This window comes from Sprattus sprattus (genome assembly GCF_963457725.1).
Source record: "Sprattus sprattus genome assembly, chromosome: 16".
Classification (NCBI taxonomy): Eukaryota; Metazoa; Chordata; class Actinopteri; order Clupeiformes; family Clupeidae; genus Sprattus; species Sprattus sprattus.
The window spans coordinates 15873584-15898206 of NC_137914.1; the positions used below are offsets into that span (position 1 = coordinate 15873584).

The 24623-nt window shown below is 46.1% G+C and overlaps 1 protein-coding gene across 1 annotated transcript in view; it reads left to right on the forward strand.

The window, feature by feature from the left end:
• Positions 1-24623, forward strand: part of lama5 (laminin, alpha 5) — a gene marked incomplete at its 5' end in the record, with an annotated part of 67207 nt that overhangs the window by 7276 nt on the left and 35308 nt on the right. Inside the window, 4 exons of the mRNA XM_080853934.1 lie at positions 15021-15138; positions 19117-19235; positions 19654-19824; positions 20633-20730. Coding sequence (XP_080710060.1) covers positions 15021-15138; positions 19117-19235; positions 19654-19824; positions 20633-20730 — 506 coding nt within the window. The remainder of the gene's footprint in view (positions 1-15020; positions 15139-19116; positions 19236-19653; positions 19825-20632; positions 20731-24623) is intronic.

The following is a 24623-nucleotide window of genomic DNA, read 5'->3' on the forward strand; positions in this document are numbered from 1 at the left end:
CTGTAAAAGCCCTCTTCTCCTATTTCAACCGGAAATATCCTGTCTAAAGCTGGTTCAATCTTTTTACGATCGATTGGAAGTTTCTCTGTCCTCTTGTCATTGAAAAAAAGAGAAAATCAATGAATGATCTCATGGCCAAATGGATATATCCAGCTCATTTTCCTTTCTCCAGCAGTATCTTATATCAGTCTTCGATCTGTTCTCTGTGGCCACAGATGGCCTATTCAAACTCTAGTGTCCGAAAGGGCCGGATTTTTTTTCAATGAATTGTCCCAGGACCACCATAGACCAACGTTAACGGGTTAAATATCTTAACAGGCCACAGCATTGTGTCATGGTTATGCTTAGTTATGGAATTGGGATGAGGGAAAGATTGACAGACATGCTTGGATGATTACAGTCCTCCATAGTTGCCATACTGTCTCAGGTATGGGGCGCCCCGTGTGTGGCCCGCATACCTATGAGGACAATGTTCCCATTGTATGCTTGTGTATGCTTCCTTAGATACCCTCCCTCCATATCCTCCTGGAAAAAAATGGGATAGGAGCTGTCAGTCACTCCGAGAGTGTTTTTGCTTTTCCATCTTTATGTCTCCGTAGTGATGTTTTACCATCCCTCCACCGCACCCCCTCTCTGTTCCTTTATGTCTCCGTAGTGATGTTTTACCATCCCTTCACTGCGCCCCCCTCTCTGTTCCTCTGTCTTTCTTGCTCTCTCTCTCTTTCTGGGTCTCTCATTTTGCGATGTGCAGTCGGTCAGTCCTTAATATCTGAACGGTTCCGTGACTCAGGCATTTCTCTCTCAGAACTTCTTGTCAGTAGCCTCTCTAATTCATACACACACACACACACACACACACGCACGCACGCGCACACACACACACACACACACACACACACACACACACACACACACACACACACACACACGTGCGATTACACACCCTGGTACCAAATTACACACTTCACACTACACACTGCTCACACACTTACACCCCCTCTGTTCTTTTTTGTCTCTTTCACAGTGTCTACTGAGCAGGAAAATGGGGCCTATTAGTGGGAAAGCACTGGAGAGAGGGAGAGAGAGATACAAGAAGAGAGTGAAAGAGTGCAGGAAAGAGTGTGTGTCAGAAAAGGGGGGGGGGCATATCAAATGGAGGGAGAGAGAGAGAGAGAGAGACAGAGAGAGGATGGCTGTCCACATTGACCTTAATAGGAAAGGTGCACTCATGGAGGCACAGAGGGAAATCTCCAACACTAAACAGAGAGGGGTCCTGGGGAATTACAAAGGGACAGGATAGGGATTTCTCACAGTCACAGATCAGTAATGGACAAAAATATAACTGGCCAGTATCGGTGGAAAGAATATTTTAAGTTTGAGAATATAGGAAATGTATTGCACTGCCGTATGCCACAATCTGTAGTTCCTTGCAGTTATCCTCTTGTGTTAAAAGACACACACACACACACACACACACACACACACACACACACACACACACACACACACACACACACACACACACACACACACACACACACACACACACATACGCTCCACTCTTTTATGTGGCTGTGGCAGGTCGGTAGATCAGTCATGTTGTGTGTTGACTGCTCTGGTCTCACTCTCCTGCTGTCCCTTGTGAGGGACCCCATTTAAAACCCAAACACATACATCTGCTCTGAAGGGGCTACTCGCAGCTCAAGTACCGCAGTACCACCATGGGCCTGAGACAGGGGGGTGGGGTGGTGGAGGGAATACCACTGGAGAGGTTTTAAGTGAGGTACCACTCTGTCATTTATTAAGCTATTTCAGGCATTCTTGTGCAGTTCAGTGAGTATACGTGTGCATGTGGAAACATGCGAGGGGCCTCATTTTCTGTGTGTGTGTGTGTGTGTGTGTTTGTGTGTGTGTGTTCAGATGTGTCTGCATGAGTTTGTGTGTCTCAAACAGACCTTTTCAAACCTACAGCACCTTGTGCTTGACACGATCTCGTTGTTGCTTCAGCAGCTGTGTAAACGGGTTGCTGCTGCTTGACATCTACGAGGAGAGTTGCTGCAGTGATTCTGCAGAGTCCTCAACAGCAGCCTCTCATTGTGCGAGGCATTAGAGTGTGTTTCCTGTGCATTAGTCCTGCCGCGAGAATAAATAAAATCTGCAGATTAAGCCACTTCCAGCCCTGGCAACTGGCTTGTCCCGCTGCCAAAGGGGATCCTTGGGGAGAGGGTGTAGACCAAGGGGGATGCAAACTATCGGTCAAGAAAATCTAACGTTACTCCAATTCTATTTTTGTGATATGCACAGTTTCATAAGTAACTTTCAAGCTCATGGCAAACACAAAAGAAATGCCATTTATGCCAAAATAAAAATCTTTTCTGATCTTGTCTGGGTTATGCATTTATCCAACTCTTAAACCAGTGAGTCAGGTTTTTGAAATGTGTGTTGCAGTGATAGTGTTTATGTAGTGTCATTTTACCCATATGTGGTCACTCCGTGCTTAAAGCATCTCTCCTCTGGAGCCCGTCCAGCTGTTCAAATGGGTGAGGTGAGTCTGAAGTGTGAAAGCGGTAGACATCCTGCTTGCTGTTGGGCTCAGTAAACATAAACTCGTCAAGATTTCTTTTGCGTTCTCTGCCAATGCTGTTGATTATAGGCCGTTTAAATGTCTGGCTTTCTCCAATTTCATTGTTGTTTTTCACCGCTGCTGAGGCCATGGTTTTGTCTGACGCCTACCATTTTGTGGTTCGTGTACAATTCTCCAGAATTTCTTGCAAGAACAATTTTTTTACTTCCAAGAACAAACAACAACAAAAGCAATTAGAAAAAAATACCATAACATGAATTCAAGACATGCACATCATATTTTTATAACTCATTGTAAAAACATGTCAGGAAGAATTAGTGTGAGGGTTAGGGTTAAGTTCAGCCAAAAATGTCACACAAGACTTCACTTTACAGGTGCGCACTCACTGACCCTGTACTTTTCCTGTCTCGTCTCCACTCTTCTCTTCTTGTCTCGTGTTCTTTTCACGTTTACCAGGACCCTCTAGTCCAAACCAGATAGCTGCTTCTTCTTCTCTCTGGACTGGCTCTGGCCTTGATCAGGCGCAGAGCTACTGGACATGACAGGTCCAGCTCTACAACAGAATCGGCCGTGCCCTGCTATGGCTCCAGCTGGCGCTGCTGGGGTCGTCTGGAGTTTCTTCCACTCCTCATGCAAATATTAGACCAATACATCAATTTTTTTTTACAATGCAAGAATGCCATGTCCTCTTGAAGGAAACCGTAAAACTGTTTGAACTGTGGGAAGCTCAGGGAAGAGGAGTAGACCAATATAAGAGGCTATGTGTGGGAGCGGAGAGCAGAGGGGAGGGTTCGTTAGCAAATTAAGCCACATAAAGGGAGAGGAGTTGGACATCGTTGCCAGGCTTGCTGGAAACCAGTGGAAAATTACATGGCAAGGGTCATCCTCAAGCAGGAAACTTGGCAGTTGAACTGAATATTCTTCAAGTAAAATACAACTACAATCATTTGGAGATCATTTGTCTGCTCCCATGCTAACAGGCCGATTGGCATTATGAAAGCACTCAAACTGTGTCTGCTGATTGCAGTGAATAGATGTATGAGATGAATAATGAGATTCTCTTCTCATTTCAAAACAAAACAGACATTTGGGAGTTATAATAAAGATAAGTCCCCCTACTTCGGTCATATCTTAGGGAAAGGGGAGCTTGAAGCGAGGGTGTCAGCGCTGAAACTGCACAGAGAATTGGCCTCAGCGCATGTCGAGGCACGCTCCACTGTCTTCTCAAGCGTCTGTCAGATTCTCTCCTCTGTGAGGGTGAGGGGCACCCCCCCAGCCCCCAGCCCCCAGCCCCCAGCCCCTAGAATTGGAAGTTTGCTTTTCCCCTTTGCTCTCTGCTGTGTGTGTGTGTGTGTGTGTGTGTGTGTGTGTGTGTGTGTGTGTGTAAAAGATAATGTGATTGTGAGTGTCTGTGTGTATGTGTGTGCCTTTGCACAAGTGTGTCTGTGTCTGATGCCCTTAAAGCCCTTGTGTGATAAAGGCTAAAACAAAGAGAGGCCCCACTGGTTCTCAGCGACGTGGGCAAACAGGGCCTGTGGTGGCCCTCCTTATCTGGCCATTCTGGGCCTGATAACATTCTCCCTGAGGCGTCAGCTAGGCAGATTACTCTCACAAACCCACAGGCCAAGGCGAGAAGGTGCCGTCGATAGAAACTGCACTCTCAAACAGGGCATGTAAAGACAGAGAGAGTGTGTGTGTGTGTGTGTGTGTGTGTGTGTGTGTGTGTGTGTATGGGGAAGGCTGTTTGGGTCTTGTGAAATGGGCTGTGTAGTGGTTGTTCCACTGTGATTCTGAGTTATTTTTCCGGTGGCACTGACTGACAGGGAAGGCGATGATCTGCTGTGTGTTTAAGGACGACAGAGAGTGTTTGACCTTGTGTTTTTGTAAAGGCCCAGCAGCTGATGGGTAACAGGAACTGGCTGCTAAGGGCCTCTATTTGTCATTTTTGGGAAATGTGCACAACGCTGTTGAGCTCAGTTTGAAGCCCATTCCGGTCATTTTGAAGCCCATTCCGGTTATCACGATGTGATGTTTTTTGAGTACTTTTAGCTAAATCATTCCCTCTCCTAAATGTGTCACCAGTAAAAGTCATGTCAGAAATAGTTTAATGCAAATGTGTTCTGTTCTTTTACAAAGGTTTCTTTCTGTTCATGAAGGACATTTGCTGAAAATAGACCTGAATGGCCACATCCAGTGTCTCATCCACCAGTCCCACCAGCTTACCGCACAATAATGTGACCAAATGTTGCTGGCCAAATGGATTTTGGAAATGTTGAATGTCCCTTTTCAGTATCTTTCCATCCGCCGCCAAGTGGTGACTGTCTTTACTTTTTCACTCTAAATTCCAAATAAATTGTTCCTGTCTGGTAGGCCAACAGGCTCATGGTTGTGGAGATGTGGAAAAAGAGCGGAAAAGGGAAAGAAAGGGAATAGAGGACTGCCCTCGTTAATGCGAGGGTAAATGTTTGTTTTTGCCGGGTCAACACTAGCTGTTGTTTGAGCCTTGCTTCGTCTCCCTCATCCTTTCAATGGCATATTTGGCATTTCTTGGAGGGGGCTGTGAGTTCGAGTGGGGCTCTTCACTTGGGGGGTGGGGGGGGGTGGTGGTAGAGTACAACCACCATTCCTTCGCCCCATGGGGGGTGGAAGCAATCAGTCCCCCCGCTCTCAGGCACTGGGCCCTGGGGGCTATGGCCGGGGCCCCTTACTTGCCCTAGCATGCCCCTGCAAGTCTGGGGAGGTTTGGGGAATACTTGGCTATTGCCCCTGGATGGGTCTCCATTCCCCTTCATCCATGTCTTATCCTGAGCTCCACTGGGTTTTATGGCTTCTACAAAGAAGGGATTTTCCTCTAGTTAATCAGTACATCTTTAGTGAGCCATTAGCTAGCTACATGGGTTCCCGCAAACTCTACTCATCTCTCAGTTACATTCTCACCAGGTGCCGATAGGAAATATTGCAGCGGAGTGTGTTTAAGACTCAAGTGGACCAAGAGCGTGAAACAGAGTCTTTGGCATAAAACAGAGTGAGCGTGAATGAAAACAACTCTAACCCTAACACAGAGTGAATGAAAATATTTGTTGAAAGTAGTAATATTGTATAGAAAAAAAAACTGTGCTTCAGATACACTCAGAGGGTCCCTAAACATTCCCTGAAGATGTGTCCTGTAGACAGATTTGTATGTACAGTGCTTAAACAAGCCAGGGCTGAGAAACCCTAACCCTTGTGACAAGCAGAGCGATCAATCCATCCCTAAGATAAACAGATGAGTTTAGGAAACGCACTGAGAGAGGGGATCAGAGAGAGTAGCATGGCCAATAAATCCAGTCTGCTGTTACTGAAGTCATAAAGAAAACTCCTCACAGGCCCCTAGTCCAGACAGGGGCTCCACAGCACCCATGGTGCAGGTCAAGCGCTTGGGGGCCCCGTCACCATTGGCAACGTTTCATGGGGATGTTTCATTTGCCCGAGGAGCAGGGGTGCTCGGGCCGTGCGTTTGCCATGAACTATAAACTGGAGGAGAGGCAGTTTGGAATGGGTGGGGTGGAGATTTTTTACATTGTTTATGGTTGTCAGGTTGTAGATGGGTTCTTATAGAACCAAAGCTTGAACCCTGTGGTCCAGTTGCTGGGCAACCGGAGGTTAATCATGGTCTATTTTGTACATGCATGGCATCAGCGAGTTGTTAATTCAGTGAACACAGTCGCATTCTCTCTCTCCCTCTCCCTCCCTCTCTCTCCCTCTCCCTCCCTCATTCTCCCTCTCTCTCTAGCTCTCTCTCTCTCCCTCTCCCTCTCTCTCTCCCTCTCCCCCCTCTTTCTCTCTCCCTCTCACTCTCTCTCCCTCTCTCTTACCCACACACAGACACACACACTCACATACTCACTCTCTCACAATCAGGCACTGGCTGAATTAACCTCAGTGAAGTAGTCTATTCATCAACTGTTCAGCCCTCCTGGGACCTAATAAAAGTTGGAGATGCATTGCATTTTACGTAATGAACCACTGCAGACAACCTGCATGGTCATGAGTCTGTGGCTCAGTTCAGCGCACGCTAATGACTTACAGATTGCAGTGCACAGGCCTGCAGTAAATCACTGGATGCTCTGGCTGGCGTGTGTTGTTACACGGTTCCCTGTTCGCAGCAGTTACAATAACTAGAATGTTCAGTAGCACTCACAGATATCTTAATCTGCGTGCAGATCTGTTTAGTGTCCAACTTTAGTGTTAAGTTCCAACTCCCTTCTCTCTCCAGAACTGTTCACACTTTCCTTATTTTCCTTATTTGTTCCAGCTTTGCCACTGTGTCTAATATCTCCCGGCCGATGTAGAACCACAGAGAATGGGACTTAAGTTATTTTTTTTTTACCAGTGGAACTATTAACTATTTTTACCGGTGGAATTTATTTTCAAGCAGTTTGATTGCCCAGTACTTTTTTCAGAATGCTTTGTTATTGCTGTTTAAATGCAAAATAGCATATTGACATGTCACCACACATGCACTAATATCAGGCCTTGGTGAGATTCCAAACATTTCTGAAGAATCACACTGCTCCCTCATGTAGTGCAGTGTCTAATCAACATGTTTCTTTGGGAGGTGTTCACAAAAAAGCCAATCTCTTTAGTTTGTCAAAGTCAAAAATATCAAATCCTTATTCCCGATTGCCAGAGATTGCCTGTCTGAAGTTGTCCTGTATGCAGAACTATTACTATTGATTAGAGAAGTTTTTCCTAAGCAGTCAGCATTATATTAAGGGAAGGCTGTACATGTACAAACAGCCAGCTGTTGTGTTTTCACTATCTTCATAGTGCAATGTACATGGGCACACAGTGAAACAGACCTACGAGAGTGCTTGGTTTGCCTGGCACTATCTCTGACTGAGGTATCCCTGGGCAAATGCGTTCGCCTTTGTACTTGTGTGTTATTATGTGAAAGGTGATTAACTTGTTCAGTGTAGTAGTGCATTAGCATACCATAGCTTCTGGACTTGGTCTCACTCTTAGCGGTGCATAGCTCACATGCTCAGCACTCAGAGGAGAAGACGTGCCTGGCAGTGCCAGGTGTGGATGGTGCGGTGCGAGGATGTGTTGCATTAAGGCGTCAGGTTGTGTTTCAGCAGAGTGTGTTTTCTTGCGACCATGGGAGAGGCTGCGCTGTAACAGGGCAGGCAAGGGTGCTCCCCAACAGCTGGGGGTTTGAACGGGCAGCTCTTGTTTGGGGAGAGACACAAATATGAGGGGATCTTCATGACCTCAAGCGCTGCTGCCTGTCAATGGGATTCTGCACCATGTCTGACTTGCCTCTAGTTATTTCTCTCTCTCTCTCTGTCTCTTACTGACACACATATACTTTTTGCTCTCTTGTTCAATTTCACTCAAGTACTCGGTGGCAACTGTAATAGAGGCCTTTGTCAGTATTTTCTCTTGTGCATATGTCACGTGTGTGTGTGCATGTCTGTGTGTTTGTGTGTGTGTGTGTGTGTGTGTGTCTGTGTATGTGTGTGTGTGTGTGTGTGTAGGCATGCTTGCCAACTGATGTGAGTGATTCAGCCCTGATGTAGGAGAAGCAGCGCCAGGGCGATAAGCCGCTTCAGTACTGCAGCCTGAAGGAAAGCCCCCGGGTCCATTGCCAGCAGTGATTAGTGGCCTCGTTAAGATTCCCCCCCTGTCTTCAGCAGCTGATACTGTCTCCTTGTGGCCTGGCTCAGTTTGTCTTATGAAAGCTCAAGGCCTTTGCAGGAGGCCTGAAAACTCTCGCTTCTCTTTTTCTCTTCTCTTCCCGAATTGTCTCCTTTTTTGTCCACTCTTCTCCTTGCCTCCTCCATTTCCTCCTCTCTCTAGATGACCCTTCTCTTCACCTCACAGCTGTTTTCTTTTCCGTTTTTTCTCAATTTTCCTCTGACCTTGATCCTCTTCTCACATGAAATTCTCCACTCTCTGCTGATCTCCATGCTTCCATTCTCGTCCTCTGCTTCACATCTCAGCCCCTCTCCTACGGTCTGCTCTCCTCTTTTCTGCCCTCCCGTCTTCCATCCCCTCCTCTTTCGTTCCTCCTTTCCCTGTAGTTTACCCCTCGGGGAACAGATGGGAGAGCCACTGGATAAGACGTGCCGGCAGCAAGGATATCTAATTAGTCTGGACAACATCTGGAACACAAAAATGCACCCACAGGATTTTCCCAGAGAATCAGACAAATAAGAACCTGTGTAGGCTGTAAAGTTCCTCTCAAACACGTAATGATATTCGCAACAGTGTTTGGTTCCTCCACTGATAGTTTATCTCCAACCACAATAATTGCTTGCACTGTTCATATTGTGGTGTTTGCATTCTTGTAAGTATTGACAAAAGTGTGGAACTTCAGTGATGGTGATGGAGGGTTCTGGGTACAGGGAGTGGAGGGAAGCAAGCTCATTGGCTGAAGTGGTGTGTTTCGTCAGGGGCAACAGCGAAGGTTAAGCGGGCCTTTGAGTTTCCCCGGTGACGGCTGGTGCGTTCTATAAGAGGGGGCTGTAATTCCGCCTGGAATTCGCAAATCCCCACTCTCAAATCCCATTGCCCCGCACACAGGCATCTGTTTGTGGAGGCCACTCTTTTTAACGGTGACCTGTAATTACACAGTACCTTGTGACAGCGGGACGGCAGGAGTCACCCAAGTAAATGGGAGAGGGGGAGCGGTGGGAAGAGTGGGGGGGGGGAGGGGGAGGAGGAGAGCAGAGCAGGTGTGAACAGACGCCACTGTGGAGGGGAGAGGATAGAAAAGGAGAGGCCCAGGGCCTGGAGGCGGCAGCACTCCCCTCTGCTCTCCTGTCTTCCACGCATACCTCAGCTGCTGCTTCCACCGGCCCCCCCACCTCAAGAGCAGATTACAGCGTCTCAGGAAATGCAGTGCAATTATGGATGTCAGCACAACCTACCCCCTTTTCCCAGGATACCTGAAGACTGATGCGTCTCTTTTTCCATGGCATTCTTAAGAGCGGATGCAATGGTGTCACTGTGAAGGAGCGCTTTAGACAGGAGAGGTGTCCTGCCCTCTGCTTGCTGTATGCAATCACTGTCATTCATACTGTTGGGATGGATGAGGTCATTGCAAATACACTACTTTCAAGAAACTGACAAAACCCACGATTCCAGCTCCACAGTTGGCACCACTAGCCTTGACAGGAGAGCTCAGGTATCTGTGTGGGTGTTTATCATAATGAAACCTACCATGAAAACTCTGTTTTACTTGCAAATATGCGGCAACGCAAATACTTTCAAACTGCGTTGGGATTACCTGTCTCTGTCTCTCCCCCTTCCAATCTGCCGTGTTTTGTCACGGTCACGGATTAGCAGACGCTACGTGTTGGCTCTCACACTCAGGTAGAGGCTTACCTACAGTAGCCACTGCAGCCAGACAGGGAACCCACAGACCCTCATTTTACCCATGCCAAAAATGTGCCCGCCAGCCTTAACCCAGCATACACCCCTCTAGACCTATATTCTCTCTAATTTTACACATTAGTTCCTCTTTGTTATTTTTTTTTATGTTTTTCTTACTTTTTGGCCTTTCTATCTTCCTTCATCAGTTCCAGAACTGGTATGCATGTTTTCAGCAACTCCCCTGAGTCTTAAAACAACACTGTCTCTAGATCCCCTACGCAGCCTCCCCCATCTCCCTTGTTCAAGACCCAACTTGCCTTGCCCTTTGCAAGGGTCTTACTTCCCACTTCTTACTAGGAGTAGGTGACTGGTACATTACAGACAATAAATGTAAGACTGTGTAATGCGTACTCGAGACAATTCAATGTGTGATTGCTTTGTATAGTTTTTTAGATTCATGATTTTTTAGATTAGATAAAGGTAAAGATAAAATAGGGCTGCTTCACAAAGTCTTGCCGCTTCCGTGAAGCTTGTCTAGTATTAATCTCCAGGGAGTAAAGAGTATCGTCATCTCTTGGCACGGGGAACCTATAGAATAACCCAGATTAGTCACATCATAGTATTCATGTGGCAGTATCATATTACAGCTCTTTGCTAGACAGCACTTCATGCCGACCCTCGCTTCCCTGAGAATTCCTGGAATGACCTGAGCTCCTGTGGCTCTTCAGGCATGACTTTCCAAAACCCCAAACCGAGTCCGGCAGCGAGAGTTGGTGAGAGTCTCTCTCTTTAGGGGTGAAGCCAGCAGCTGTCTCTGTGACACCCACTATCAGTTGAGCGGGCGGCGCAGGTCAGTTTCACAGGCAGGTGGCTGGCTTGCAGATAGAAACACAGACGGACAGATTTACAACACGGCGCAGGAGGATTGGCGACGGAGCGCTCAAACTGACGGACGCAGCTGTGATGACGGCTCCCATTTCCTCCATCACTCCCCTTCCCTTTCTCCCGCTCTCACAACCACCCCATTATTCCTGTCAGTCCGTGTTGGGAGCGTGTCTGTTGAGGATCGCTCCCGCAACATTCCCACAGATCCGCCTCGGGGCATCGCTGACGCCTCAGGATTAGCCCTGCCGTCCATCAGGGATGCCAGAGCGCAGGAAGCTCAGGAGCAGCGGGAGGGGGGGTCAGGGCAGGGCGAGGACGGACCACCACCTTGCTCCTCCTCACACTCAACATGTGTCAGATAGGACGGTGTCAGGACACGTTTTTATCATCCCCCTCCGTCTGCACATTGTTGCAGGTCTCTGTAGTGCGGGAGTAGGGTCACGTAGAAAAACTGGGAAAAGACAGAGCTGGGAAGTGAGGAACTTCACCAAACACTAATCGATCAACTTGTATGCTTTATGTGAAGATACTACAACACAGAAATAATCTGCTGACCATTTAAAGTGTATAGCTCCTCTTTCTGTCTTGGTCTCTTGTCCCCTGGTTGGCCCCAGGTTACGTTAGCGTGTAGGAACAGGTTGGGGAGGGGGGTTGTGTGCCATGGCTCTCAGGTGGCCCATCACTCACCCCTCTGTAAATGTTTCCGAAGGCCACGCTTCCTTGAGCTTATCTATATGCTTACCTGAAGGAGGAATGCAGAACTAACTAAGGAATGTGTTCAATCATTAAGCCCATTGGGATGTACTGCCCGTAGGTTCAACTGGACACTATTTATTGAATGGAAACTAAGGCAGTGGAGTTTCAGGAGATTTTAAAGAGGAGAGCAGAGGGACATACCCTCACTTAATGAGAACTTTATGGAACTATTTGTTCAACTGACCATAGGAATACTGATAATTTTTATTGTTTGTATAATATTGCACAGCATGTGGACATTCCAGACCATTAATCCCATTTTGGAAATCTGAATTTCAAAGGATCCAGATTGTGGAGGAAATGACCTGACCAACCACGAAATTTTAGACCGAAAGAGCTCCCTCACCCCCCAGACGCTAGTGGATAAAAACAGCGAAGACAGCCAAGTTATTTTGACCCCTATGTGGAACGGCTTATCTTTAAGGCAGAGGTAATCTCACACCCAGTTTAAGTCTGAAATGCATTAGGGACAGTTAACAGGCATGACATCTCCCAAGTCCCTCCCCCTGAGCCCATGTTTTTGCCATTTCCCATAGATCAGGTCCTGTCCCCAGCGGGACTCAAACTGCAATTAGACTGGCAGGTGTGAGACGTCACTTGAAAAAGAAATTATGCACTTCCCCTCCTGCTTTGACGATTTATTCATGAACAAAATAGTTGCATGACACAATTGTTAACAAATTAACACCCATGACTTTAAGTTTTTCCTTTTGATTGAAATGCAATGTATATGTTGTAAAAATGTCACACCTTGTACTATGGATGTTCTCTGAGATGAGAGTAAATGAGAGCTGGCTCTCTGAAGTAGACGGGTAGTGGGAAAGGAATCGGCTTACTCTCTGTAAATAAGTGACAGCATCTCTTCATCACAACCCCCACCCCCATCCAGTACCCCCCACCCCTGTGCTCTTCCAAACCTCAGCGCAGCGTCATTGGCTTGCACTCTGACTCCTGCCTCACTGAGATGTCTGTGTTCCCTGTGAGACGTGACTCAGTCCCCTGGCCCTCCCCCAATCAGACATGTGCCTGGCCCCTCTCCGTAACCACAGAAACCAGGCCCTGACGGATGGGCCTCAGTCTCTCCCTGTGAGCTTGACCTGCCAGGCCCAGTACGCCACAAACACTGGAGCTGCACTCATCCCTTTGGGCTGGGGAGGGGGATTCACAGAGCTTACTGAAACTGTTTCTGTGCTCTCCTAATCAGACCGACAGTGGCAGGCCAGATTTAGGGCTGGCTATGGTGGGATGCCTTTTGAGTGTGCCAGCAAGCCACTTGTTATACACCCTTTTGGCAGCACCTCCTGTGTGGCATTTTGGAGGCAGTTTGTCGTGCCAGAAAGGGTTGGGTGGGTGGGATTCAGAAATGCATTGAGGAAAACTGAGAGAGAGAGTGAAAGAAAGAGGCCTCTCTTCTCTCCGATAGACCTTGAGGACATTGACTTCGACATACAGTATGCATTCTGAGTTGCCAGCTCCTTTATCTCTTCGGCCATCGTATAATCCCGCTGTTCTGGGAATGGAATCACAGGCCCCTGTGTGTGTATCTGAGAACCTGAACACTCGCTCGCACCCATGAACCCGTATGCATGGCCCATGGGACTCTCAGGAAGGACCTTTGAAGTTTCAGAGGGAAAGTCAGAACCTTCCCATCTCCGGGTGTCTCGATGATGGAAAAAGAATGACAGATCCCTCGTTCAAAGGTCTACTTCAACCTGGCCCATCCCCACACCCCACCCCACCATCCCCCATCCACCGTAGCTTGTCTCTCTCCCTTCAAAAATCCGCCACAGATGTGGCTTTGTTTGGCCCGAACTGTATAGTGACTAACACTGACGAATAAACCCCTCAACATTCCTCCAAGCATTCCCGTGTGGTGGTCATTGCTTGGAGAGGGGAGGACCTGCAGGGATAGAGAGAAGGGGGCTGTTAAGGGATGATAAGTGCTTGAGGTTGGGGGGTTCAGTGCTGTCACTACCCTTGAAAGAATTGTCTTGGAGAGGAAGTAGGTTGCTTTCTCTGTATCTCAGCAAGAGGCCTGGAGGCATGTTAGGGAGGAGATTCATACACCAGGGGTTCAGGTTATGAAATACCTGAAATACCTCACTGGATGTGTAACTGTACCGTTTTCTCCTTTGTTGCGTTGCTTTTTCTTGATTCCTGTGGACCACTACATAAACATGAGACGTTATCAGGAATGGGGGAGAATACCAAAATGTAGGAATGCAGAAACAAAAGTAAAGTTGAGTATGAGAGTCACTGAGATTCTCACAGCTTCACACAGCTCAAAAAGCTTTTGAGTTCACTGGAGACATCCTGAGGGAAAGGATGAGAAGAAGATGGCTGCTAGGCAGAAATGTATCAAAGTCATAGTGTGAAAGACATGCCATGTACCCATATTGGACACCTTGCGTCACTAGGAAACAGACTAGGCTGAAACCTCATCCCAAACCCCTGAATCCCGAATCTCTACATCTTCAGTCCTCATAAACTCTATATCTTCTTTGGCCGTGTTATAATGAAGTAACCCATTCCTCATAATAGGGATGAAATAGAACACTTTGATGACAAGGAAATACCATCAGTTCCTGCCGGTGGATATTGTGTTTTGTACATTGAGTTTCATTAGCCCATAACTCACTTTGGCAATGATATGGTGGCTCCAAATTGTTTTGTACCCCCGGGGAGGATGCATGAAGGTCTACCTCATGTTTCAATTTCTCTTGCTTTCATTCTCTCCCTCCTGGACCAGTCTGAACAGAGCTGACTGATGATGGACTGATTGGAACAAACGCTGAGTGGAAAACACTGAAACCCAATCCAGGCACTTGTTTAGATTCACCCTTTGATTGAGACTCCATGGGTGAACATCTGTTATTGAGAGCGACAGCAGCAATTCACCACTGAATGCACGGAGTGTAGAACACTAGCTGTGGCTTTGATGATGTCTCACAGGATTTAACTTGTCCAGTCCTTTTTGGACAATGCTCACTAGCATGCGTCATTGCTTTCTGATTTGATGCAGTCCTTTGGGTGCAATCCCTTGATTCATTGTATTTGTTCATGTCGAGGTGTTCTCTTTGAAATACCATGAGAGCGAAAACTGCTCTCCTCCTCAGGACCTGACCTATAGCACAATGACGTCATCAGACACATGACAGTAATTAAAACAGTGGTTTATTTGAGTCTTTTAGTCCTCCATTTCTCTGAATTTCTTTTATTCTTGTCATGCTGTACATTCTAAACCATATATACCTTGTATAAACTGCATAACATAACATAACGTTTTGCATTTGCACAGTAATAGTTTATTTAAGTATAGGTATCAGATTGTAGATTGATATTTGATCTCAATATGATATCAGTATAACAAATGTACTTATGCTGGGATTTTTGTGAAATATATATCAATGAGCATTTTAATTTTTTTTGTCAACAGCTCTACCATGTGGCCTACGTGCTCATCAAATTTGCCAACTCCCCTCGTCCGGACCTGTGGGTGCTTGAGAGATCCGTCGACTTTGGCAAAACCTACCAGCCCTGGCAGTTCTTTGCCTGTGAGTAGAGGCCCTATGGCTATGCAGTGTCTCTTTGGCTGTTTCCATGTTGCTATGCTCTGTCTTCTTCCATCATCACTTCTTCCACAGTGAATGAGATCAGAGGAGGAATGTGATAACACACAGGCAATCAATCCCCATCAGGGGAACACTTTATTGGAAGGAGGGATAGTTTAGTTATCAGGCCTGCTATGGAGGTTACATGGTCTTGATTGAACAAGTTAAAAATGACCAAAAGACACTTAATGACAACAGTCAGAAACATTCATAAAGACTCCTTCATGTTCATGTCAGATGTATTGTCATGTTTACAACGGTGTCATTTCAGTCTTATGCACACCCCTTCAAATAATGTGTTACCTCATCTAGGAGCCATGTGATGCATGTGCTGTTTTGTCACTGGTAACAGGGGGATGTCATTGCCTTCAAAGGTATATGAGGGTATAAGAAGTAACACGCACACTCCATGCATGTCTTGCAGGAGAATGAAGTACATTCTTAAAACCCTACTGAAGAAATGCTGTGTAAAAACATCCACATCCCCAGCCTTCTATGGACAAAACATTCACCTGGCATGCACAACGCTGGTCATTATGTACTCGTAGAAGAATTGTCTCATTTTTTTAAACCCAGGAAGTGCACGAGAGACATTCTCATTCAGGGCCGTATCCAGGTCAAAGGGGTCTAAATGGACGGTCGTATAGAGTGTCTGCCCTTGAGGCTGTACAGAATGGCCCATCAACAAGCATAGTGTTCTCAGGGAGAAAAAGGAAAACGAGGCGAGAGAAGGAATGTGACGCCAAATAAAGAAACTGTAGAACACAGCGAGAGGCTAAGCTACCCCCAGTAAAGGTCATAACTGCTAAAGGGGATAGTGTGTGTCTGGTTAGAGCATGATGAAAAACAACAACAACAATAAAGACTGTTGGCACACATAGCTGGCATTATCACCTTGCTGAAAGATTTTACACCCTTATTGGGGTGAACTCGCATTCCATGCCATTCCAAGCAGCGCCATGCTGACTGTTCCTAAAAACATGTTTGAAAAAATAAGTGGATACTGAGGGATATCTTATCCTGTTTAATTTGACCCAGTCAGAATGTTGCACTCTTTTTTATATGCACATATATGAGAGGGTGTGTGTTAGAAACTTTATGAGTGTGTGAGTATAAGTGCATTTGTGTGTGTGTGTGTGTGTATGTGTGTTTGTGAGAGAGAGAGAGAGAGAGAGTGAGAGAGAGAGTCTGTGTGCACTATGTTTGTCTGTGTGCAGTGTTGGTTTGATAGTGTGCAGGTTGTGGGTGTTTGGGTTTGGAAGCACAACTCTAAGGAAGGAAAGTCCAGGCAGTGGGTAGGGTTGTGGCAATCTCCTGATTGGTGGTAGCTGTCGTCAATCCAGGTGGGAGTCTCTGGAACATTCCAGGCATTTTTGCCAGCCCACCTCAGCCCCGGCAAACAGGCCCCAGCTGGCTAAACCCCTTGCAGCAGCTCAACACCTGAGACAGAGCAGCCTGTTTGGGCCTTAGGCCTGCTCCATCACACCCACACACAAATTACCCACACCCACACACACACATACACACACATACATACACACACAGACACACACATACACACACAGACATTTACCTACCCACAGAAACATACACACACCACACACATACACACACACGCATTGATACATATAATCATGAAGAGATGCGTATGCCAAAGCGTTTATGTGCAACGTAAAACAAGAACGTTTGAGTGAGAAGGGTTGTGATTGAAATGTCTGTTTAACCTACCCAGAGCTGTGAACACAGCAGCAGAGTGTGAGGGAGGGCTGTGGACTAGACTCTAAGGAGAGGGCGGAAACAGGCAGATTTAGGCCAGTGGCGAAATCTACTCTACAGTCCTCTGGAGGCCTGCTGTGTGTGTGTGCGGGTGTGTGCGTGTGTGTGTGTGTGTGTGTGTCAGTGACGTGCAGTCAGGGTAGGCAAGGTAGGCACTGCCTACCCTGCCAAAATTCAAACGTAAAAATGTTTATTAAATCATTTTATTTAATAAACTTGTATTTGTATTTGTACCGAGTATTCTTGTGATTTATATATGCAATACATACGTTATTCCAATTGTATAGACGTTACGATGACAATTGTATCAGTTACGCATAAACAAATACAAAAAACCGGTAGAATAAGCAGTGCCTTTACTGTCCATTCATTTTGAACGGCAACCAAAAAGTCATATCGCGCATGCGCACTTAGATTCTGTATTATTTAATATGTACGTCGAAAGGCACAACTCTACTGTGCCTTTGCACTATATGTTATGCCAGTAATCATCTACGTTACGTATCAAACATGGACCAATTAAAATTGAGATATTACTGGACATTTGCGCAGCTGACGTCATTACACCAGCTAAGCGTAATCCCCGCGAAAATCAAAGTAAAAATGACAACAGCGGTATCTGGTATCTACCGATATTGTGGAACTTAGACATTTCTCTAAACTCGACTTTAATAGAAAAAAAGGAGTAACTAGCAAGAGGGAGGCCTATTCCAACACTAAATGAACTTCTGCAGAAAAAGGGACCAAAAATTGTCGTTTTCAAACGGACTGGTATGACAAAAAAGATTGGCATTGTGGCTGTGCTAGTCAGGTGAGTTAGAAACTATTTTGAGCTTAATTTTGAAATGATAAGTGTGGGGTTGAATTAATGCCGACTGCAAGCCATTTGCTTTCATATTCAATTGAGCAGTGTGTGTTCTCATTGCTGCTGACTGACATACATAATTGGCCGCTGTGCGGATAAAGATGGTTGCATTCTGATGATGGACATTAACTGGTGTGTGCGTGCGTGTGCGAGACTGAGAGTACGATATGTTATCGTGATTGGATTTTTTTTTATATATATCGATCGATCGTGCCTGTGTGCCGCACTTGTACCTACTGTTGTCACGTAGCCTATTAGCCTAAACAATAAATAAGGTAATCTGGCTTTCATAACTCAGTGCCTACCCTCGTACTGACTTCACCGCACGTCACTGGTGTGTGTGTGTGTGTGTGTGTGTGTGTGTGTGTGTGTGTGTGTGTGTGTGTGTTGTATGCGTGTGTGCGTGTGTCTGTCTGTCAGTCGGTCAGTCTGTCTATCTGCGTGACACAGAAATAGAGGGTAAGATGAAAAAATAGACAGTTAGATAGTGACAAAAACCATTACACTTGGGTCTTCACGGAGCAGAGGTTTTGTTTGTGTGTTTGTATGTGTGTGTGTGTGAGAGAGGGATGCCCACTAAGGGAGTAGTGTTTGTCTGTGTAGCGGTAGAGGAAGCAGTCAGGGTGAGTGCCAGCTCCATGGTGATAAATCTTGACTCTCTGGTGGCCTATAGAGAAGCTGCTTCTGCAAAGAAGTTTCTGTGGAAGGATTTTCTTTGGACCAGATTCAAGAAAGCACTTTTGTATTGATTTCAATTAAATTCTGTCATTTCTATTTTCCATTGGAAATTCAGTGTGTGTTTTCTCAGAAAATGTTAAAGCAATGTGAATGCGTGAGAAAATATGTGTGGGTACGTGACCCGGCTCCAGGTCAGGTCAGTGAGCTGCGTCGTGGGTGTTTGGATTTGGAGAATTAAGGCTGAGTCAGGTTGCTCAGCCCTCTCCCGGTCTCCTTGGCTGAAGCCTAAGTACTTAATTCACTTTCTATGTCTGCAGCCAGTTCAGATCTTTCGATTGAACCTAAACTTTTGTTAATCTTGGCGAGTGGGTTGCATCAGTAGCGTAATATTTATGCTCGTTCTGTGTACTATTTCCCAATGGGTGTACACGATTACCGTGTAATTGCCCATAATAATCCCAACCTTTTCATGACCTTGTGTGTGTAAAAGCCAAGTAAGAGAGGAAGGTGCCAAGCAGGAATGTTTTGTCAAATAAATCACATTGTATGTCTTACCCTCTCTCTCTCTGTCTCTCTCTCTCTTTCTCTCTGTCTCTATACAGCCTCGAAAAGGGATTGTATCGAGCGTTTTGGCCAGCGGACCATCGAGCGCATCAGCAATGACAACGACATCGTCTGCACCACTGAGTACTCCCGCATTGTGCCCCTGGAGAATGGAGAGGTGGGCCCCTAGCGCTCTATACCACCTAACCTGTTAATGCAATTACTGTTCCTCCACCTCATTTCCAGGGTCTTCCCGGATCTACAGTTAACAATGAAATTGTGATTTGTGGTTCCAGCAAAATGCTCTAGTTTTAGCACAGCTTGTTAGAAAACTACTTAATAGTATTAGTTCATACTAATTAGTAGTATTAGTATGAGGGTGTAGATACTATAGATGCCAAGTTTTAGCAATATATGTTTTTACATTGGTGGGAAGTTCTGTCTTTGTAATTAGGCAGAATTCCAGTCTATAGTAAAAGAGTGAACATGGGGGGTGTGTATACTGCGTTCCGCCTACTTGATGTTCTAAATGGGGAAATACCTGATATTTGTGTGTGTTCTCTGTGTGTGTTCCATCTCGCTCTCGACCCGTTCAGATTGTGGTGTCTCTGGTAAATGGGCGTCCGGGGGCCATGAACTTCTCCTACTCCCCAGTGCTGAGGAATTTCACTGAGGCCACCAACATCCGCCTGCGTTTTCTGCGCACTAACACACTCCTGGGCCACCTCATGGGCAAAGCCCTCAGAGACCCCACTGTCACACGCAGGGTTAGTACCTGAGCATGGTCCCAATACACACACACAAACACACACACACACTCACACACACACACACACACACACACACACACACACACACACACACACACACACACACACACACACACACACACACACACACACACACACACACGCACACACACACACAAACACACACACACACTGTGGATACAGGTGAAAGAATACATTTATACATTCTTATTGCATTTCACAAGCACATGAATAGCACAGTGCAATTTTGTTCAGTCATAAAGACACACAACTGACTCACCTACCCACAACTGACTTACAAGCACACACAGGTTCACACTGTCTGTACATGGTTGGTAGACGCCATACACCATCTTAAATCGCTGTTCATAAACATAGATGAGCTCATTGACCAGACAGGCCCACCTACTACAGAGAATCATTTAGCTGATTTATGAGATTATGATGAATGTGCCTGCTTACTTGGCTGAGTTCTTCCCTCCAGAGTGAATTTTCCATTATGCAGTTTGTTCAATCTGCAAAGTACCCATCTACTCTCAGGTGTCCTTGACAGGCCTACCATGTTCTGAGTTTTGGATCATTTTAGACAGAATTAATAGGAATGTTCTTATGTAATTTGCAGACATTGAAAAAACAAGGTAAAGGAATTTGTTATTTTTTGTCAGACTGCCATCTGAAAAAAAATAAAGGCTCCAAACTTTACTCTGCGCTAGAGATGAGCTCTCTGGATAGCTGGCATCAAGGAGAATATGCAGACCACTAACAATTAAAGATACTAACAGTACTCCCTCCACTTATTCCACAGTACTACTACAGTATCAAAGACATCAGCATCGGAGGGCGGTGTGTGTGCAATGGGCATGCCGAGGCCTGCAACGCAAAGGACCCCAACGATCCCTTCAAGTAAGGGCTTCAACCTCACTCTCCATGATATCGGTTGTAGATTACCCTTGATTTAAGACAATGTGGAGAGTCATTTGTGTAGTTAGGTAGTTGACACACACTGTCACCATTGACAGATTAGAGTATTACTACAGGAGTTATTAGTAGTTTTAGTAATGCATTGGTCTTGGGTAGATTTGTTAGTTTGTTATTCTCCCTAGTGCCATATTGAAGGTCATAAGCAACACCCTAAGAACTGAAATTCTGTAGGATGCATTATGAGTGATTCGTCTGCCTTTAGGCTATTGACTTTAACAGCAAACAAAGCCAGGCGTCTCTCATCATACCACGATAATTAGCAGTCTCCTGCTGCTAATTCAGTATTGCAACCCCTTAACATGCAAAAGATGTGTGTGTGTGTCTGTGTGTCTGTGTGTCTGTGTGTGTTTGTTTATGTATGTGTACTTACTGTTCAGTTTTACCCATACAGGGTACTGATCTGTGAATACAAAAACAGAAGGGGGAAGTGTGTGTGTCTGCTCGGCGTGCGTGTGTGTGTGTGTGTGTGTGTGTGTGCGCGCGTGCGCGCGTTTGTATGTGTGTGTCTGTGTGTGTGTGTGTGTGTGTGTGTGTGTGTGTGTGTGTGTGTGTGTGTGTGTGTGTGTGTGTGTATATTTGTACTCTTTAACTCTTCCTGTGGTAGAAAAACCTGTCATTACTGATTTCAAAATCCTTTGAATACCCCTGTGTGCCCTAGCCCTTGCGTGTAGATGCCTGCACATGGGATTAATGGGTTTACCCTCATGAAGGCAAAAGCAGAAACACACATGTACAAACACACACACAAACACACCACATACACTAACACACACCCACACATCAGGACCATAGTCTCTCATAAGTAATCTTAATGAACACTGATGTAACACAGACAATGCATGAAAAGTGTGTCCATGTGTAGCCTATATTAATTTAACTGGACAAAATTAGTGACTTTTTGTGACTTGCATTAATCAAATAGGATAATAATAAGATAACGATACTTTAGTTACATCAGAAAAGTTAGTTTTATGTTTTGTGTGGACATTATGACAAGACAGTTTTTAATGTACCTTTTTTATCGAGTAAAAAAAACAAAACAGTGATTACTGGCTAATAGAAACCCCGGAGGTGTAGGGAGAAAGTGGAGTTTTCTTTTTAGGTTTATTTATTTTTCTTTTTAAAGCTGAGCCCAGAGCATGATGAAGCAGGGTACATCTGAAACACTGGGGGTGGGCCATCGCTGTATTTGTAGATAGATAAGAGTGTGACCGATGGTGGCATGGCGTGCGGGGCCGTTTGAATATCTCCAGCTATAACGGAGACAAACGGCTCACCTCCACAGTCGGCTCAAGGGCTTTTTCTCTGCCCCCCACCCCACCCCCACAGCCCCAGTCCCCACCTTTACGACAAGGCAGAGAGCGGTCAGACAGGAACCAGACAGAACCTGAGCAAAGACAGGTGGTTTGTTTAAGATTAGAGGGAAAGTGCGAGAAAACGTCTGCAGTGAACAGTTTACACCAGCCTGGTTTGGATGGAGAAATTGCTTTATCCGCGCACGCTATCTCACACTTTCCGGGGCTGATAAACGGTTTGTTACTGTATCCTGTCATTCTTAGGATTCCATGACCTTTAGGTGTGTGTGCGTGTGTACTGCGTGCGTGTGTCTGTGTGGGTGTGTGCGTGTGCGTGCGCGCCTGTGTGTGCTGGAGGAATATGAATCACAAAAAAAAAAACGTGTCAAACTCATCAGCGGCTAAGCCCTCTCTCTCCCTCTCTGTGTGTCAGGTGTTTCAAAACCCAGTGGACCAGAGCTGGATATATTAAACACATGATCATGTGCACATTTATCAAAAATGGTGTGTGCGCTGCCTTTTTTTTTCTTTGTTTCTTTCTTTTGACGTTGCGTGTCGGCAACTACAGTGTTTTTGCAACTGTTCTTGTCCGTGTGTGGACGTGAGAAGATGGAGACCTTTGGACATCTGGACGCCCTGACCTCAGCTGTCTCCATGTGGAACCGGAGGCGGTCGGTCACCTGAGCCCCCCACATAAAAAATACGTCTTCTTTAACCTAGCTCTCCGGCCGGCTGCAACATGTCAAAACGGGCGGGGTGCAGAAGGCAGCCAGGTTTTTATCAACGATACAAACCCTCCCCTCCCTCCGCTCCCACTCCACGTGACCTCTCTGCCCTCTGTGACCTGGCTCAACCCAGTCCACTGCCTCCCAGGCAACCTGATGTGCCCCTGCACCAGCAGAGGCCAGGAGCCTGGGGAGAGGCCAGGTGGAGGCTGGCTAATACGAACATAGGCATTCCTGGCATGTAGACACCCCTGCTTCTCAGACAAGCTGCACCTCCTGTATGTTAGGTTCTCCACAGTCGTTTGAAGCCCATCACAGAGACTCTGTTTTGACTGTGGAGAATAGAAGAGGACATGTGGGGGTTAATGGCTTCAGGATGGGCTTGTGGGTGGGTTGTGTGGGGGGCGAAAAGGGGGGAAGTAGTTCAGGTTCATGGCTCTGCTCAGGAACAGCTTTCCGGAACGTTTGCTTTCACACTGCGTGGGGCTCCTAATGAGGGATTAGGCCATCACTGGACCTCAACAAGCAGCGGGTTAGAGCCAGAAATATTTCCCAGCCTCCAGAAACATAGAGATTACATCCCCCCCACCCCCCACCCCTCACCCCCAACAAACTGCTTATGAGCGTGTATCAGCCTGAGTCTGCATGGCTGACTCCAGGCCCCTGGGAAGGGCCTCACCCTAGACTGTAAGGCTTCCCCCAAGGCCATACAGTGCAGGAGAGGATTATTCAGTTATCCACAGCAGCAGAACACAGTGGGGTTACTGTACTACCCAATAATATACGCAACTCTCTCAATGTGCCCCCAAGGCTACAGCTACACCGCTGCCGTTCCCCTAAGCACGAGCTGATCTAATATGACGTCCTGAGTGAGATAATGACTTTAATAGGGCAGGGGGGTCTGTTGGAACAGGGCCCGTGCGGTGCTTTGTGAACACCTGCCCTGTATTTGAAACAGTTATGATAGTGAGGGATCACGCAGGCCCCCATTTGCTGAGGCTGTGGTCCCCCCTGCGTCCCAGCGGAGCGGGCACGGTATCATATTTGCCTGTAATTGTGTTAACTGAAGCATGTGGTCACTTCCTCATGTCTCTCAGCCAAGGCTCGGGGCAGGAATGCGGCCTCTTTTTTGTGGACACAATAGAGGAAAAAGCCAAAGGTATTGCATTACACTTGAGGGCCCAGCCCTAGCTCTCGCTACCTTTGATCTGAGTTTCATTGCAAGCGCAGCGCTCCTGGATATCAAGAATCGGTGTATTGAAGTTTGCTTAAAGGCTTTAAAAGTCGCCATTGTGATTGTTCCATGTCAAGCTTTCTATATTTTCTCCTTTTTCATGAATGACAGCTGTTCTTGTGGAGAAGATTGGGTCTTTTGTGATCTGGTTGACAAGTATATCTCTGATCAGAAACACACAGCTGGCGTGATGTCTTTATTGCCACTCTGTTCATTCAAGCTTTTAAAGCTGCATTTGGCACTCTTAGCTTCTTTCACTTCCTTTCTATTACCTATTTCTGTATAGCATAAAACCTATTTACATAAAGTTTAAGTTGAACTCAGGATTATGAATTGTAAATCAGATTGTAGATAGAATTATTTTTCTTTTGCCACTGTCACTGTCAAAACAAAACCAATAAACCAGCTAAAGCTTTAGAAGTTGCTCATCTCAACAGGACCGTGCTAGTTAGCTTAGCCTTGAATTCTGGCACAGTCGGTTCAAATCCGTAAGTGTCGGAGGAAGTGAGCAATGGTAACACTGTTTGGCACAGGCCTACCCCATGGCTAGTGGAACCGTAC